At 36.9% G+C, this 18,479-nt stretch overlaps 3 protein-coding genes and 1 long non-coding RNA gene across 9 annotated transcripts in view; 1 reads left to right on the forward strand and 3 right to left on the reverse strand.

Annotated features, from left to right (window-relative positions):
* LOC106327138 (protein BONZAI 1-like) overlaps positions 1–432 on the reverse strand; it is a 4,484-nt gene extending 4,052 nt beyond the window's left edge. The window contains exons 1-2 of one of the 2 annotated variants that reach the window (XM_013765207.1): positions 410–432; positions 100–317 (exon numbers count right to left, since the gene is read on the reverse strand). In XM_013765207.1, the coding sequence (XP_013620661.1) occupies positions 100–258 (159 nt within the window). In that variant the 5' untranslated portion in view covers positions 259–317; positions 410–432. The other variant, XM_013765206.1, reaches the window with a different exon arrangement.
* A 2,150-nt stretch (positions 433–2,582) lies between these two features.
* On the reverse strand, positions 2,583–6,061 carry LOC106327137 (paternally-expressed gene 3 protein-like). Of its 2 annotated transcripts, XM_013765205.1 has the most exons (6): positions 5,929–6,061; positions 5,498–5,823; positions 5,301–5,414; positions 4,407–4,783; positions 2,967–4,145; positions 2,583–2,886 (listed from the first exon to the last, which is right to left on the reverse strand). In XM_013765205.1, exons 2-5 carry the CDS (start codon positions 5,816–5,818, stop codon positions 3,005–3,007), a joined length of 1,953 nt encoding a protein of 650 aa, XP_013620659.1. In that variant the 5' UTR covers positions 5,819–5,823; positions 5,929–6,061; the 3' UTR covers positions 2,583–2,886; positions 2,967–3,004. The 2 variants fall into 2 exon arrangements, with proteins under 2 accessions (XP_013620659.1, XP_013620658.1); XM_013765204.1 differs by lacking the exon at positions 5,929–6,061 and having other exon boundaries at positions 5,498–5,912.
* A 796-nt stretch (positions 6,062–6,857) lies between these two features.
* LOC106326838 lies at positions 6,858–11,748 on the forward strand. Its single transcript, XM_013764781.1, has 12 exons — positions 6,858–9,164; positions 9,235–9,363; positions 9,435–9,527; positions 9,615–9,721; positions 9,797–9,945; positions 10,035–10,138; positions 10,247–10,447; positions 10,531–10,737; positions 10,826–10,973; positions 11,059–11,189; positions 11,290–11,382; positions 11,487–11,748. The coding sequence occupies exons 1-12, from the start codon at positions 7,266–7,268 to the stop codon at positions 11,571–11,573; spliced, it is 3,348 nt and encodes a 1,115-aa protein (XP_013620235.1). The 5' UTR covers positions 6,858–7,265; the 3' UTR covers positions 11,574–11,748.
* A 2,230-nt stretch (positions 11,749–13,978) lies between these two features.
* LOC106326840 lies at positions 13,979–16,230 on the reverse strand. Of its 4 annotated transcripts, XR_001267341.1 has the most exons (7): positions 16,017–16,230; positions 15,636–15,927; positions 15,393–15,516; positions 15,072–15,288; positions 14,722–14,992; positions 14,472–14,575; positions 13,979–14,387 (listed from the first exon to the last, which is right to left on the reverse strand). It is a non-coding gene; the product is annotated as an uncharacterized LOC106326840 (long non-coding RNA). The 4 variants fall into 4 exon arrangements; XR_001267340.1 differs by having other exon boundaries at positions 13,981–14,387; positions 15,072–15,291; positions 15,636–16,228; XR_001267339.1 differs by having other exon boundaries at positions 13,981–14,387; positions 15,072–15,310; positions 15,636–16,228.
* Positions 16,231–18,479: the final 2,249 nt, after the last annotated feature.

Raw genomic sequence — 18,479 nt, forward strand, 5'->3', positions numbered from 1 at the left:
AAAAAGACAAAAAAAAAAAAACATTATCAAACAAAAACATATAAACCCCCGGAAACCAAAAAAAAAAAAAAAAGGAGATAAAGTGATGAATAAGGGAACCTCGATCTGAGAGAAGAGACCGTTGTAACCACGAGACTTGAGATAGTAATCAACGGCGTCGTTAGTAGTGGCGAGAGCGGAGGAGGAAGAAGCAGTTCCACTAACGCTGGCTGTAGCACCAGGTCCCGAGGAGACATCTTCGGAGAAGCAGTTGCCCATTTAGAGATGAAGTCTAATTATTGCTGGAGAAAGAAACGATTGATGATCGAGAACTTAACCTGAATCGAACAAAAAAGAGACAAATTTTTTTAGGACAAAAGGAAGAAGTAGAAGAGTCAGAGAGATGATGATGGTAATAAATGGGACCCACTTGTCCAGCTAGACTTTTCTATTGGATTGACTGGTGGCTCGGTACCCCCCTTTTTATAGGCTTTTTGAAAAAATAAAAAATTAAACCGACTTTTTTATTTAATTTTATTTTGACTTTATTCACGAAATATCCAAGAAACTTTCATCAGGTTTCTTAGAAAATTCTTTGCTAAGAAAATCTTTTATTACGCGTCTTAGTCAATTTATATAGTTGGAAAATACTACTTTTAGCCAGTAAATTAAAACACTTTCTCCGTTTCGAAAAATCTAAAATATTTTTAGAATAAAAAAAATGTTTTAACATAAAACAGTTTTTTTTTACATTTTAATGCATTATTTAATAGTAAATGACGAACTTCAGAAAACATAATTGTCTTATTGAAATTTTATTGGCTTATGAAATAGTTAGTTAAAAATGCATTAATAATTAATATTTAATAGGTGTGTAAGTTCTAGTACATACATTTTTTGAGAGAGCATATAGTTATTAGAGTGTTTATAACATTAATTAAAACGTAAAGTTTTTGTTTTAAAATGGATTAGTTTAGAAGCTGCCAATGCCATGGCCCATGTTATTAGGTTTTGATAGCTAAGATCTGATTTCCATAATATGATAGTTAAATAGTAGTAGTTGAGATAACGATGCTTCTTTAGTCATTTGTTGGCAATACAATATTGTTTCAAACATTCGTTTTTTTTTAAAAAACGAAACATATTGTTATCTTTTACCAATCGAATCAATTGTTAATTATGACTTGTGAGTACTTCTTTTTGGTAAAAGACTTTTAAGTACTTATCATAGGCTGGTCAATAAACATATTAAGCAGAACAACTCATGGAAAAAGTTGTGTTTCAAAAAAAAAAAAAAGCAGAACTTATTTCCATCTAAAATGTATTATAACATAATAGAAATTGTTGTTAATATTTGGGTCAATAATTTTATAGATAAATTTTTTTTCTATTTTTTCTCTTTTTTTCTTTTTACTAACTGGATATAGCGATTACAATATCACAGAAATATTATAGAAATTTTCAGACTACAGTAAAGATGTTCCTTTGGAGAAATATTCAGACCACAAGCTTTTTGTTGCTAGTGGTGTAACTATTTAGAAAAATACGACAAACTGCCATTAAGGTGAAGGTATGAGGAAATAGTGATGGACTTTCACGTGAGAATATTTAACACATTTTCATTATTATCTTGGAGACCGTCATAATTTAGTATGATTTTACCGGTCGTAAAGTATATTCAATTCAGAAATTTTGGAGAAACAATTCCACGAGAATATATATGTGTATATATTGTTTTTAAAATTGTCACGTTATTTCGAGACAATTTAAAGAGGCGGATATGAATTTGCCCATTTTGCCAATTTAAATTTAAAGTACCCCATTCTTACAATTATAACTTAGAGTTGTCCATTTTACTAAATTTCAGGTTTTATTTAATTTCTAAAATTGTTTGTCAAAATTTAACATTATGATCCGTGACACAACCACCACCATACAGAACTGCTGTAAACTGACAGGACCATTTCCACACACAAAAAAAAAAAAAAAAAAAGAACCTAAGTGAACTCAGTAGCTAACAAAGGTAAATACAAAAGACGAAGAAAGAGAGCTTGAGTGAATTTTTTTATTTTAATTGGAGAAATAAAGACGAAAGGAAAAAGCTTCTTTAAATTTTTTTTTTTTTAAAAAAAGGAGAAGACAAACAGAAAAAACACAAAGAAAATGTGAATTGCAATGCAAATGCTCAATCATATGCATAGTGGGAGACTTGTGACCCCCCATAGAAAACTTAAAACCAAAGTAAAGTCTTTTGTCTACCAATATGGCTTATGCCAGTTCATCTTTTAGAGTTAATAATCATTCTTTTTTTTTTTTTTTTTCAACAAAAATCATTTTTAATATTAAGACAAACAGAAAAAACACAAAGAAAATGTGAATTGCAATGCAAATGCTCAATCATATGCATAGTGGGAGACTTGTGACCCCCCATAGAAAACTTAAAACCAAAGTAAAGTCTTTTGTCTACCAATATGGCTTATGCCAGTTCATCTTTTAGAGTTAATAATCATTCTTTTTTTTTTTTTTGTCAACAATAATCATTCTTAATATTGTGTTTATAGAGTTGACCATTGTAGGTTATATACTTAATAGCAGATCCCAAGTATTAAACACAAACATACTAGAATATAAATGTTTTAGGACAGCTTGTAATAAAAAGAGTTCTAATATGGTTTATTCGTTTCATATCCCCATCGTAATTGCATTTCAAATTGCACTTCTGAATAGGGATTTGAATAAGTTTTGATGATTTAGAGAAAATAAAAACCTTAATCCGTTATAGCCTTTTTTTTTAACATAAGAGGAAACGAGCTGGAGACTCTACCTTTTATGTCTTTGTTCCATTCTTTCCAGTGAGTGCACTAGATCACATCCATGCTTCTCCACCACGCACATGTTTTCCAGATCCTGCAAAGAGGTGTTCAGCATCATATCATCATCATTAAACTGTTTCTCACCTGAAATCGAAACCATGTTTTAGTACGTACACGAGAGTTAACAGAGGTCCTCTCTGTCATGCCAGTTTTTAAGATGTCTGATTATAGGTTGTGGTTGTATCTGCTGTGTGATGGTAGTAAGACTGATTCACCGCATTCCAGTCTCCTGTTGCAGCATATGCCTGGCTTGCAGCATTCCAATCAGTTGTCCTGGGAGCCCCTGGCACAGAACCTTGCGCCACAGCTTGTTGACTGTATGCACCAGCTTGAGCACTGTATTGAGGCGTGTATCCAACAGCCTGGACACCATATTGCGTTGTGTATCCAACAGCTTGACCATACGGTTGTTGAGCGTACCCAGCTGCTGCATCTTGGGGTTGCTGAGCGTATCCAGTTGTTGCAGCATAGAGTTGCTGAGCGTATCCAGTTGCTGCAGCATGGGGTTGCTGACCGTATCCAGTTGCTACATCTTGGAGTTGCTGAGCGTATCCAATTGCTGCATCATAGGATTGCTGAGCGTATCCAGTTGTTGCAGCATGGGGTTGTTGAGCGTATCCAGCAGCTACATCTTGGGGTTGCTGAGCATACCCAGTTGTTGCAGCATGGGGTTGCAGAGCGTACCCAGTTGAAGCAGCATGGTTTTGCTGAGCGTACGCAGTTGCTGCAGAATAGGGTTGCTGAGCGTACGCAGTTTCATGGGGTTGTTGAGTATATCCAGGTCCACCAGCATAGAGTTGAGTATGTTGCTGTGGTGGATAACTAACTGCTCCCGCATATGATTCTGTACTTTCTCCCACACTTCCAGGCTGTGAATGAGTGGTGGTGTAATTACCAGTTATGGTCTGAGGTTTGTATGCGTAATCAGTTGCTCCAGCAGCTGGTTGTGAGGCTTCACCATGTGCCGGTGTAGGATAGCCAGCTGTTGCAGCATTAACTGCCTGAATGGACGCTGTGGCATTTGGAGCTGTAGATGCTTCTGGGTGATAATAGGTCCCAGCAAGGACCTCATGCTGCTGACTAGCTTCCCTTTCCTTTTGTGATGCTGAAGCATAGAGCTCACCTCTATACACACTCCCGTTAGCTGCAGATGCAGACGAGTGCTCATTCCCAGGTAACGTCGAAAGGTAATACTTCTTATCAGAATAAGGTGAAGCAAATTGATTTTTCTCTGATGGTGCTTCCGGGTGATATTCATTTTCTGAGGACAAGGGCTCTGGTGCACTTCCATATCTGTCACAGCAAAAAAAAAAGCACTAATAGTTACACATTCACTTATAGGTACTGCAAAACCATAAAACAGAAACAAGATAAAGGAGACTAGTAGAGTTGTATCGTCCTTAATATTTCTCATAATCTGTAATAGCATTAAAAATGAGTCTAGTATAGTTCTCAGTTTGATCAGGTCCAAATTAGCAGTCGGAACGAAATAGGAAGACAAACCATCAAGTTATGGACTAAAGAACTACTAAAAACCAATACAACCATAGTTACCTCCGGATATTAGATAAAATGGTAAGGTATTTGAGCTGAGGATCTTGTATAGATGAGCGTGAAGGGTCTCCTATCAACCGTTGCTGCTGACTTTCTGCAGGAGAATAAGGCTGATCCAAGTTTGAGAGATATCCTCTTTCTCTAACTGGGGTTGTGTAGCCGCCATCTTGTCTGGAGTAACTATGATTAAGCAGATGTGAGCGAGCAGACAAAGGATCCAAAACTGACGAAGCTTTCTTAAGTTGTGTAGCAGCAATGAACCGTTCCTCGAAAGATAGCTCCCTGGATGATGCTGAGGCTCCAGAAGCGAATCTATGAGGTAATGCATCGAGTTGTGGTGCAGCAAATGAACGAAACAATGATAGCAGAGACATCACCTGCAAATCCATGATCATTTTAAATTCAGCAACATTGTAATCACAATACAATAGGAAAGTCTCACTTCTAAAGATGTGTTATAAAATATCAATTTTCTAAAGTTCAGCAAATCAGACTTTAAAAATCAGTCTAACACACTAAAAAAAATCGGTCTAGGCTCCCGTGCTAATCAATAATCTCATATAAAGCGCCTAACCAGCACCTAGCGATTTCTTGAACATTGGTAAATAACAAAGAAGAATGTAACAATCTTTTTCAGAACGATTCTTCAAAAAATCAGTCTTAACACACTAAAAAAATCGGTCTAGGCTCCCGCGCTAATCAATAATCTCATACAAAGCGCCTAACCAGCACCTAGCGATTTCTTGAACATTGGTAAATAACAAGGAAGAATGTAACAATCTTTTTCAGAACGATTAAAAAAAAAGACAAAAAAAATCGGTCTGGCTAATCAATAATCTCATACAACAACTATTTCTTGAACATTGGTAAAATAACAAGGTAAGAGTGTATTACTTGGTGAGGAGCAAGCTCTTGATTAAACTTTCCCCCTTTGTAATTCTCATAGATAGCAGACTTAAAAGTACTCTCCGGCAAAGGATAACAATTCTCAACAATCCTAAACCCAACCTGCCAAGATCAAGAACCAAAACAAAAGAGTCAAAAAGACCATTCCCAAAACAAAACCAAAGCTTTGTAATTCAAATCCTCACCTGAGCAGGATACATCTTATCAAAAGCATCAGGCTCAATATCCATCTTCCCACCAACAGTAGCCTCATAGACACCATAGAGTAGCCTCTTCTCAAAGTCATACAGAAACAGCTTCATCCCCGGTTTGATCCGCTCGACAACTCCTTTCCCACCTCTCGGGATCCCGAAGACGCGGTAACGGAAGCAATCGGGTTTGGTCCTGCCGTTACACATGAAGATGTAGCCAGGCAGGTGATGCTCAACGGACGAGTTGCCGTAACGAGCCACGAGAGAAGCTCTGTTGGTTTGCTCACCGTCGGAGAAGTCCATCTCCGTCTCCATAGCCTCTGCCATTGTAGTGTTCAAGTAGGTAACTTTAGGGATTTGAGAGATTGATGTTGGAGATCGAATCTTAATAAAGGTTCGAATTTTTTTTACGAAAATTGACGTACCGGAGGAAGAGGGATGAACGATTTGGGAAAATTGAATTGGGATCAGCTGCTCGAGGATCCGATAACTTCCAGGTGCGAATCTGTAGAAGGTTTGTTCATGAAAGATGATGATGACTTTCGTTCAACAACGTGAAGAAAGGGCTTGATGAATATGGATGATATATGGGCCGAGACCTAATGGGCCTTTATAGATTAATATTGGCCTATTTAACTAACGGATCCATCAGATTGACAATGGTAGAAAAACCGGAACGGAACTTGAAACCGAACCGAAACCGGAACCAGACTGAAACCCTCAGATATCCGACCGGTTACTATATTTCTATATCCAAAATAACCGAACCGAGAACCGAACGAATACCAGAATATATAAAAATATTAATTATATATACATATAACATAACTAACTAAATATATATATATATACACATATATATATATATATATAAATCTATTAAAATTATCCGAAAATAGTTGAAGATATCTAAATTATTATAAAATATCCGAACTACCCGAAAATATCTGAAACTATTCAGATAGTTTTATCTGAAATATCCAAAGTACCGAAATATCCAAATATCTAAACTTCTTATTTAAATCATCCTAATTATTTGATATTTTACCCTGAATAACCGATATTTTATCTGAATTACCCAAACTACCCGAATCCGAACTTGAACCAAATGAACTGATTTTTTTCGGATATTTTTCGGTTCCTAATTTTACTATCTGAACCGAACCGAACCCAAAACGATCCGAACTGAACCGAACCGAAAATAGATTAAACCCTCTATCCTAACTATCTGAAACCCGAAATAACCGAACCAAACCGATGCCCACGCTTACTCCGAATCATACTGAGATTGGTAAAGTTAAAAAACACGTGTTATATCTCCTGCTACTTGACACTTGTCTAATCATCATGTTCATGCCCAGCATGAAGACGATTTTACGTAAAAGTCTTGTGCGTCGTCTCTTTCAAGACCAAAAACATTTCTCCAAGATGAAGACGATTCTGCATTTAACTCAAACTCGAAGATGCACACGTATTTTGGTCTATTCCGGGAATCGAAGCGGGGCTGTGTGTCTACTAATCTCAAACGGGTAAAATGCACACAAGGTGTTCGACACAATTCCCCAATGGGGTCAATATTGGGTCTGCTTTGTTTATTTTTTCTCATCACGTGGCACTCACGTGATAAAAGTCGGCCTCTGGAGTCCGTTGCTGTTATATTCTGTTATCTTCCCGCTTCTTCTCTCAAGACGAAAACAAAAAAAAAAAGACTCTTGAGACCACCCGCCAAGAAAGCTGCAAAGAATCTTGAGAATCGTCTTCCATGGAGTACACTTCCGCTGAAGGTGAAAAGGCCAAGAAACGCTACGACAAGGCTATAGCTCTCGTAGCTAGTGGAGATTACATCAAAGCCTTTGAGATATTTGACGATGTCATCTCAGTCTACCCGGAAGAGCACAGGAACTCATTTCATATTCGTGTACAACAAGCTCACATATTCTTGCTTCTAGTGGAAAACGCCCAGAGCAAGGACGTGGAGATCACGTACTTCTTGGGTGCTATAGGGTGCGTTTCGGAAGACGTGAGGGTCACGCTACTTCGCACACGTCTACTCAGAACATTGGGTATGGCTCTTGGCTCGGTGTTCTATTTCAAGAAATGCATTCGCAGTGGTAAACAGGGTTTAGCTGCTGCTGAAGCCAAAGATAAGAGAGAGATTGAGCTTTTGATCGAAGAGGCTGAGTTGATGATCGCTGAGTCCAAGACTAGTCCGACTATAGCACACTACAGGCCGAAGTTTTCTGATCCAAAGGATAGTCAAGAACCGCGGTGTGAGGATAGAGTTGGTGGTGAGTTGAGGTCGTATTGGATGGGTTTAGATGTTAAGGTCAAGAGAGATTTTATGAAAGTGAGCGTTGAGAAGCTTAGGGGTTTTATCAAAGGAGTACATACAAAAGAGGGAGTAGATGTTCTGAAAAACGTTCTCGATGTTGCCAGGGAACACAAAAAATGGAGAGTCTGGGTGTGTCGGACTAAATGTGATAAGGTGTGCTCTAGTGCTGAAGAATGCAGGACTCATCTTGAACAGAAACATGCTGCGGTTTTTAAACCTTCTTCGGAAGAGGATGTGGTCATGAGGATAGGGTTAAACTGGGCTAAAAAGATACAGGTTGGGCCTTGGGGACCTGTGCGTACAGTAGCTGCGGTTGAAATGATCAAAGCTGAGCTCGAATACGTGAAAGATTTTACGTCTACATCTAGGAAGAAGGGATGGTCAGACCAATGGCCTTTAGCTGCGGATGAAGAGCGGAGGGGTTTACTCAAGGAAATCAAGTTACTCCTTGTGTCGCTCTGTAACCATCAAATTCTTTCATGTAGCATTCGAGACTGGGTGATGAGTTTTCCGGTTAAGCAGCTTAGGAAACTTGATGTTTCAGAAGAGAGTATTAACGTTTGTCACCTAGTGGAAACACCACAGAGCATCTGTTTTCTGGAACGTGATGATCTCAAACAAATCCGAGGCTTCCTAAAAAAGATCAAGTGTGAAAGGCATGATGGTACAGATCATGTTGGCAGAGCAGTGGACAGTCTGTTGGATCGCATTCGTATTAAGGAAAACATTGACATCGACGTTGACGCTCAGTTTTCATTGCTGCTTCTGGATAAAAGACTGTTGAAACGAAATAATGCTCCATTTGATTATGGTAGGGAAATCAAATTCATTGATAAACCCGATAGTCACTACGATGAGGCACAGGTTAAGGGAGATGATATCATATCCTGGTTAGGTGACCGCTCTTCAGTAGATAAGAGCTTTCCTGGACCTATCAGGAAACACAATCTTGTAATCTGGGTGGCTGTTCTGAGAGCACTTCAGTTCACATGCAGAACACTGGGAACCAAATATGCAAAAAAAAAGCAGGTCTTGGATTACGAAGCAGCTCTTACTGCCGTGGAGAACTTGTGTATGAGTGAGGATGAAAAGAACAGCTATGCATCTTCTCTCTGCGATAGATTTGAAGAGAGAGTCCCTGAAAATTCCCTCACTGCAAGATTATTCTTGTGTGCAGTGAGAGATGTTTTACACGAAGCATCGCATCTGACATTTGATATTCCCGACTTAGAAGATTGCATGAACCTTGTACGCGAGCGTAGTAAAAGTCTCAGCAATGACATAGTGTTGAAGTACATAAAACTTCAGAAATCGGCGGTCACCGAAAAGGTTCATTCATGATTTGTCCATCTAAAATAACACAAAGTTGTCTATCTAAACTGATGTATATGACTTGCAGGTTCTGCTAATCGATGCAAGGATACTACTGATTGATAACTCAAGGATTAGATTGCTAAACAACCTCACAAGCCTCTCTGCTTTTGACAACCGCTCTTATATGCTTTATTTTCTGAAACCTTTCTTGCTGGTAGGTTTGAATTGCCATCTGAATTGGTATTTGAATTGTTTCTTATATTTTTCATGTCTTTTCTCGTGTAGAGTGGCATTGGATGCAAACTAAAAGCAGATCTTTTACTCAAAGAGGAGACGAAGTCACAGACAAAAAATAAGATGAAAACTAAAGGCACTAAGGTCTTTGAAGTTTTAATTCTATATATTTTCTTCTCTGACTTTTCTGTAAATCGGTTATAAGAATGAATGGTCTTCTTGGCGTAACAGATGCGAAAGCCAGATGCAGCAGCAGAAGCAGATATTTTAAAGTCACATGCAAAAAAGAAGAAAACTTCAACGAGCATGTCCACTCCCGTTGATAAGCTTGTTGAACAGTAAGTACCTTTTTGCGTTGTTTGATGAATTGTTTTCAGGCTTTCTCTGAGTAAAACGTGTTCTTACATGTACAGAAAACCTTCTATCGACCTTGAACCGGGAGGCAGATCTCAATCACCAAAAAAGATGGAACCAGAAGATACTCTTACAACTGAAAAGGGTCCATTGGAGATTTCATCCACCAATGACATTCAAGAGGAAGCTACTAAAGTCAACAGTGGTGGTAAAAAATCTTCTCAATTGACGAATAATTTATACTTCTTTTGTTTTAAGATTCATCCTTCTTATTGACATTCATTCCCCATCTTCAAGATATGCAAAACATTCCTGGAGAAGATTCAGTCTCCGGAAATTTGGAGTCGGCACCTGGAGGAGATGCAACTAGATACAACTCAGCTCTTGACATGACGCTAAAGGTAAAACAGTTACCAAGATTCAGTACCTAAATTGTCGTCTTCTGATTCAGCTCATTCCATATCACTTTACCTTCTTATATAAATTCAAAAAAACATGTGATATTGCAGGCCCTTATGAACATAAACGTTCTTAAAGAAGATCTAAAGCGCAATAAGCAACCGTTTCATGGCAACCTAGAAGAAGAACAAGTTCTTCCTGCGCTACAAAGTTTATTCACTGCTGTTGTGTCAGAGGAAATAAAAACTGAGGGAGTCTACTGTCTCATCTTGAGAGACTTACTCGTGTCCCTAGAACAAGTTAATTCCATGGTTCGTGTGAATAATATTAGCTTCTAAGCATCATTCTATTTTTATCTTTTACTAAGCTTAACTAAAGGTACTGTATGTTTCAGTCGAGTAGTGCTGCTGTGGTACTTGTAACCATCCTCGAGTCTTGGCATTGCTGGAAAAATTCAGAAGGAGAGAGCTTGGTGACTCGCCTTTTTACGTTGGAGGAAAAAGAAAGAATGAGTTGTAGAAAATGCAGAAGGATGCCAAATTATCCAGAGCAAAGTTATTATGGAATTGTTATGGCTGCAGATTCAATCAGAGACTTTAAGGCATGTTTCATTTATGTTGTTCTCTGTCTTTATCTAGAGAAACTGGTACGTGCTCCAAAAATGATGTTATCTGCTTATATATATGCAGCGTGCTTTTAGGAAAATGAAGTTTGTGGATATCCTCAAGGTGTTGCGCATGGAATACAAAATGTTATGTGACATTAAAACTGGAGGCTGTGGAACGGCAAACTTTGTTCATCACCTTATAAGTAGATGCCCACCTATCTTCTTAATTGGTAAGTTTTGAGCAACGTGATTGTGATCTTATGCATTCCTTTCATTGGTTATGCTTATGTTAAAACAATTTTTTTTTTTTTGTAGTATTAGAATGGGAGAAGAGTGAAACTGAAAAAGAAATATCTGAAACGACAAAGTCTTTGGAGTGGGAGATAGATATCAGCAGGCTGTACGAAGGCTTGGAACCAAACACTAACTACCGGCTCGTGTCTATGGTAAGAAAAGAAAAAAAAACTCAAACAGAGTCACAAATGCGTGTTCTATTGTTCTGTATTTCTCTGTAAAAGTCTCATAATATATGGGATGTTGATGCAGGTTGGTTATGGCGAAGAAGAAAGAGAACACATATGCATGGCTTATGAAAAGAACCGGTGGGTCAATCTGAGACGTGAGTCTTTAGCAGGAGAGGTAAGACAGAGAGAGTTGATTTTGGCTTCCTTGAGTAGAATTGTGAAGTTGGATAAGATAGAAGGCAGGCATTGTTAACATCTGTGGTGGTGGTGATGCCATAGGTTGTTGGCAACAGCTGGAAGAGTGTGGTCAGATTCTGTGGAGAAAGGAAGGTTCAGCCAGTGATTTTGTTTTATGAAGCTGCATGATCCATGATGGTCTAACAAGTGTGAAACCCAAGCATTGATGTATATAACAATGACATGTTTCAATTGAAAGGAAGTTATGTCTCTGTTCCATAGTTATGGTCAATGATGAAACCCATTTTGTAGGACTATGTTTACTAAAAGAAGGAAATTATAGAATTGTAGACCAGACAACATAATTGCACTGTTTCATATTAAAAAAAAAACTGCCAAAGAGTTACAACATGGTATGCCCACAAATTAACCAGCCAAATAAGATGAGTGTAACTAAAAGCTTGTTAAGTTAATGGCATATGATAAGTTAACTTATGATTCTCAATCCCACCATACCCATCGAAATCACTTGATGACATATAATGAGTTAACATGTTACTCAGGTTGAAAGGAGAACAAAGACAAAAGTTGCGAAGGCATAAACAATAAGCTGAAGAACGAACTCAGACAGAGATTTGTAAAATTTAAAACTTTCCGACAGGCTTAAACCCTCGAGCTTATAATTAATGGTTTATGTTGGGCCCAAGAAACGACAGAGAAAGCCCATTAAGAAAACATGTAGATGGATTGTACATTTAAAGTCTTCTCGTCTTTCAAGTCCAAAAACATTTCTCCAATATGAAGATTATGCATTTAAGTCACACTGAAAGATGCCCACGTGTTTCGAGTTTTCTTTTATTTGGTTTACTAGTGGTATTCCGGCGCTACACGCCGGTTTCGTATATTTTATTCTCTAATAAGTTCAGTTTTTTTTTATCCATTTGATGTTCACTAAATACAATAGTGTATTACTTTGTTTTTAAGTTCCTTAATTCAAATAGAAATAACATAAGTGATTTTCGCTGATCGATTCAATAAAAAACGGAATAAATAGTTGATAGTTGCACCGAAGTAAATATAGTTGATAGTTGAACTTAAAACATAAAATAAAGTTGATGTTCAAAAAAGAAAATATGTAAATATATGTGTTTGTTATGTGGTTATCTTGTTTAAATGAAGATAATAAATTCTTTCATCTTCTTAGAATAGTAACAATCCTTGCATATTTTGTCCATTATAGGGATGAGACAATCTGTGAAGGGCTTCACTGTGCACGGATTGGTTAATTAATTTGTCTTCAAAATGAAGTTTGAATCAAGTAAATGAATTCTTAATTACTTTCCAGCATTGATCGGACCTGAAATGACTATTTTCCCAAGATATCTTATCCATATATTTTTTTCCCTTTTCAAAATTGTCTCTGCACAACATTAATATACCATAAAAATATGTACCGTTGTCATAGTTTTTATCTGCAGGCAAAGATGGTTGAGTCCTTTAATAAATTTTGGTGATAGATCTGCTACGCGCAGGTTATTTGATATTGTGTTAATGAATTTGAAAATGGACTATTTAGTTTACTCTCAGTTAATAATTACATTAATTTTGTTAATTAATTATTTTATTATTTTATTTTGGTATTTTTATTGGCGATTATAATTATTTCATTTTTAAAAGTTTGACATGAATATGTAGTTTTTTCTTTAACATTTTTTTTAAAGTAGGTTCTATTTTAATTATGATAATAGGCTCTAAGAACACAAACCATAAATTATTTTCGCCTTTGAACGTTGTTTCTTGAATTCTTTACTACTTTTTATTCAGATTAATCTTTTTTTCTTATTTGTTTTTCAATAATATTGTGTTTGATGATCAACCATGTCATCAAATCAACAGATTAGAGATTTTGAAATATATACTATCGAATAATTTTCAGTGTTTGTTTCTTTTAAGCACATTTTGGTATTAGACATCCCACATTGGCAGATTGGTTATCACTTATGAGTTAGGTCACTTCTAGTTACCAATTAGAGGAATGAAAGATAATTTAGATGATGAATACTTAACGCTTCCATAAACATAGTTGTGGCAGCTTGTGCATTAACAAAAAGTTGCCTCGTCGTATCTCCTTGGAACCTTTGAAAACCGATGAAACACTTTCCTTTTAACTTGCTTATTCATTTCTTAGACCATCTTTGAAAGTGCTCAGAAAAATATTATATTTTTAAATTGGAAGATAATATAGAAACATCTTACATTTGAATGAACATTTGAAAATGTTAGTGTGATTTTAGTTTTTAATGTAACTTTCACTATTTTTTGTTAGTTTTATTAGAGATCACAAATTTCTTGTGATTATGATAATAAATAAAATAATAATTTTAGGATGACAATTGGTTAGATTTTATATGTCAAATATAAATATTTCTTAGTTTGTATATTTACTTATGAATTTTTGGCACTTTAATATTTTTTCTAAGAAAATGAACTCAAATTATGGACTGTTCAAAAGAGCTAACGCATTAGAAGTAAGCACATCTTCCATCATTTTTTGTTTCAGATGACATGGTCTATTCCGACTTTCGAGCCTTACATGACATTTGTTATTCTCAGTAAGCTAAGCTTGGATAATAACAGTCACCAAATCAAGGTGTGTTCATGTTCTTTAGAAAATTTGTTCCTAACATAAAGTAATGATTGCCTTAATAAGATTCTCGAGGGAAGAGATACAGGCTGTAACATCCTTGGGTTGGGATCGTGGACCGTTCACACCCATAATAATAAGAGTGTTGCAAGAAGAAAAGAACGGGAATATTATAACACCAATCCAAAGCCAGCAAAATGGGATCAGATCATCAGATTATTTGGCGAAGCTGCTCACTAAGAACTCTTTTCAGCTGCACCTTCCTCACTTCTGCATCAACACCAAAACTCTGTCCACATTAATTCATCATGCACCACATATTAACCTGGTAGTCCAAGAGAGAATGACGGAAAGAAAACCTGTGAAAACAGAAATCGATCTTAGACTTAGACACCAAAAAAAATAACATACAAATCAAAACAAAACTGAGACAGAGAGAAAACCTATGTCCGTACACAACCCAATGCTTCTAAGCTGCATATCTCACTCCAGAATAAACACCATCTTCAAGCATCTCGCGGATGGACAACCTTTCACTCCCTTGAAACTGGGTTGGATTCAAAATAATTAATATAGAGAAACTGGGACTGGAACTCAGGCACATAATGTATTAAGAAAAGATATATTTGGTTTCAAAGAACTTTTTTTATGTCTATATTACGATGCACAACACGAAACACAAGCCGGCCTTACCTGTTTGCTACTCGTGGATTCAACCCTCTCATAAGCATCCTAGCATCAGCAAACGCAGAGCTAAATCAACCAATGACATCCAACGAAGATGCATAGGCCATTAGTCCAAACCTCGTAAGTTGGCTTAAGACCACAACACCACAAAGCGAAGCTAGCTATCTCGCACTCCCACCAGTATCACTACCATACATTATATTGCTGCAACAGCTGCTGCTGATCCTCCTGATGAACTTCCCGCTACATGTGTCAAGTCCCAAGACTTCGCAGTTACCTTTAAACCAAAATCGAAACTCAAGCATCATAAACTACCCATCAATAAAGACTTAAGATTTCTTCATTACAAGACAAACCTGAAAGGACGAAAGCTTCAATTGGGCTTCCCATACCGAATTCATCCATATCCATCTTCCCAACAATAATCGTCCCAACTATTAACCTTCTTCACCGCCGTGGCATTGAACAACCGACAATAATGGTCTGTGATGCGAGAAGAAGCGGTGGAAGGCGATAAAAACTCCGGAGAGAGGACTTAGCTCCTCGCCTCTAGCGATCCTCAAGATCTCTGAACTGCTTATGGATGGTGAAAAAACTATTGTGAAACCAATACTAAGTAACTACATAAGAATGGAATCATGTGCTAATCAACAGTAGATGGTTCAATGATGTAATACCTCTTTGAGGGTTCCTGAGGTTTAGCTAAAAGCTCATTGTATTTTATTTTAAGATCAAACTTCTAAGCTTTTTAGCTTCTCGTAGTCAGAGACTGAAGAACCTCCTAGCTTATGCTGAATGAATCTGAAGCAAAACCAAAGAAGGATCATAGAAAAACCAAGAGCTGGGACTACCAAAAACCAAAGCATCATAAAGTATGAATCCAAGATTTTACAGAGACTATATATATAAAGAAACTATACCTTTGGTGAGAGAATCAACAACTCCATCAGACTCTATATACTTTGATTCAGACAGACTCAGAAACAATTCAAAATCTTTTTAAAAGTTGCAGATAATGGTTCATCCCCAGATCTAGTGATTGGTTTCTTTCTTCGTTATAGCCTCAAACAGCTTCTTACCCATCAGATTATGTCTCTGACCTTTCCTTGAACACTAACCCTATGTTTCTCCTTTAGAAACTTGAGCAAGTTCGCTTCCCCTCCCTCTTCGATCTTCCCCATCTCCTTCAAAACCCTAATTATGTATGTCAACCTAATCATCGAATGCAGCGTAATCTCATTATCCGCAAGATTCTCCCCACCAACTTGCTGCCTATCGATCTAAACTACGACGTCACTAACCTGAGATCAACAACACGTAGAGGCGCAACTATGTATAAAACAGAAGCGCTACTGGTCTCGCGATCTTCAATGATTAGTACGGGGTAATTTAGTAAGACGTAGTGTGTTAGTGGGAGTAGATGAGAAGTTTGATTTTGCTGTGAGGGTGGCGTTTTGATGGCGTTTTTAGGAGGTGCTCGGAGCTACGGCTAGCGAGAGGACGACGAAGGAGGTAGTTGGGCTGTTTTATTTCGTGTCAGCCCGTTATAGATGAATGGACATGACCAAAAAGGGCCTCAGAACTCAATAGCCCAATACGGGAATGAAATGCCACGTGTATTAATTCCCCCAGTGGAGAAAAAAGTCTACTTTATTAATATATATATATATATACTAGATTTTCGAAAAGCGCGGATTATTTTGTTGACCGTTTGATAAAATTTAATTGAATTTATATTTTTTTTATTAGAAATAAGTAATTTAAAAGTTGTTCTATTATAATGTTTTGAGTTTTAAACAGTAATTTCATAGTGTTTTCATATCTAATCTAAACTTTTGGTCGAACCGATAGATCCAGTGATCTGTATATAGTATAAAACAAAATGCGGTAAAAATAAGGTAAAAATCCAAAAATCCCCTATTAACCCGCGTCCGATACCGGTTGATCCGATAAAAACCTAAAACTCTGATAACATATTTTTTAAAGCATTTGATTAAATTACTCAGATAATTTTAAATGTTACATAAAATTAAATAAGCTTGTGATTCCTTAGACTTTGATGAATTTTTTTATATTTCATTCAAAAAATGAAAAAAATAGTAATAGAAAGGAAAAAAAATTAATTGATATGACAATATTAGTTTTTTATTACTCACCTATTATAATTTTATATTTTATTTATTTTAGATTTAAAAATTAATTTATGATAGTCTTAAGATATTTTTAACGCTCAAAATTTGAAGTTAGTTATTTTGTGAAATATTAAGCTGGTTAGCACATAGTGATCAAATTCGGTATAACTTATGGGCAACAAATATTTTGTACACACTAATTTTGGAATGATAATATATTGGACAATTCTCTCAAATAGACATTTTTAAGTTTTTGTCACAAAATTGACCTCAAAAACTAAAATAACCAAAATATCATTTTTATTTTGAAAATTTTATTGATGAACTTCCCGCTACACGTGTCAAGTCCCAAGACTTCGAAGTTACCTTTAAACCAAAATAGAAACTCAAGCATCATAAACTACCCATCAATAAAGACTTAATATTTCTTCATCACAAGACAAACCTGAAAGGACGAAAGCTTCAGTTGGGCTTCCCATACCGAACTCATCCATATCCATCTTCCCAACAACAATCGTCCCAACTATTAACCTTCTTCACCGCCGTGGCATTGAACAACCGACAATAATGGTCTGTGATGCGAGAAGAAGCGGTGGAAGGCGATAAAAACTCCGGAGAGAGGACTTAGCTCCTCGCCTCTAGCGATCCTCAAGATCTCTGAACTGCTTATGGATGGTGAAAAAACTATTGTGAAACCAATACTAAGTAACTACATAAGAATGGAATCATGTGCTAATCAACAGTAGATGGTTCAATGATGTAATACCTCTTTGAGGGTTCCTGAGGTTTAGCTAAAAGCTCATTGTATTTTATTTTAAGATCAAACTTCTAAGCTTTTTAGCTTCTCGTAGTCAGAGACTGAAGAACCTCCTAGCTTATGCTGAATGAATCTGAAGCAAAACCAAAGAAGGATCATAGAAAAACCAAGAGCTGGGACTACCAAAAACCAAAGCATCATAAAGTATGAATCCAAGATTTTACAGAGACTATATATATAAAGAAACTATACCTTTGGTGAGAGAATCAACAACTCCATCAGACTCTATATACTTTGATTCAGACAGACTCAGAAACAATTCAAAATCTTTTTAAAAGTTGCAGATAATGGTTCATCCCAAGATCTAGTGATTGGTTTCTTTCTTCGTTATAGCCTCAAACAGCTTCTTACCCATCAGATTATGTCTCTGACCTTTCCTTGAACACTAACCCTATGTTTCTCCTTTAGAAACTTGAGCAAGTTCGCTTCCCCTCCCTCTTCGATCTTCCCCATCTCCTTCAAAACCCTAATTATGTATGTCAACCTAATCATCGAATGCAGCGTAATCTCATTATCCGCAAGATTCTCCCCACCACCTTGCTGCCTATCGATCTAAACTACGACGTCACTAACCTGAGATCAACAACACGTAGAGGCGCAACTATGTATAAAACAGAAGCGCTACTGGTCTCGCGATCTTCAATGATTAGTACGGGGTAATTTAGTAAGACGTAGTGTGTTAGTGGGAGTAGATGAGAAGTTTGATTTTGCTGTGAGGGTGGCGTTTTGATGGCGTTTTTGGGAGGTGGCCGGAGCTACGGCTAGCGAGAGAACGACGAAGGAGGTAGTTGGGCTGTTTTATTTCGTGTCAGCCC

Source organism: Brassica oleracea, chromosome C2, assembly GCF_000695525.1.
Source record: "Brassica oleracea var. oleracea cultivar TO1000 chromosome C2, BOL, whole genome shotgun sequence".
In the NCBI taxonomy this organism is placed as follows: domain Eukaryota; kingdom Viridiplantae; phylum Streptophyta; class Magnoliopsida; order Brassicales; family Brassicaceae; genus Brassica; species Brassica oleracea.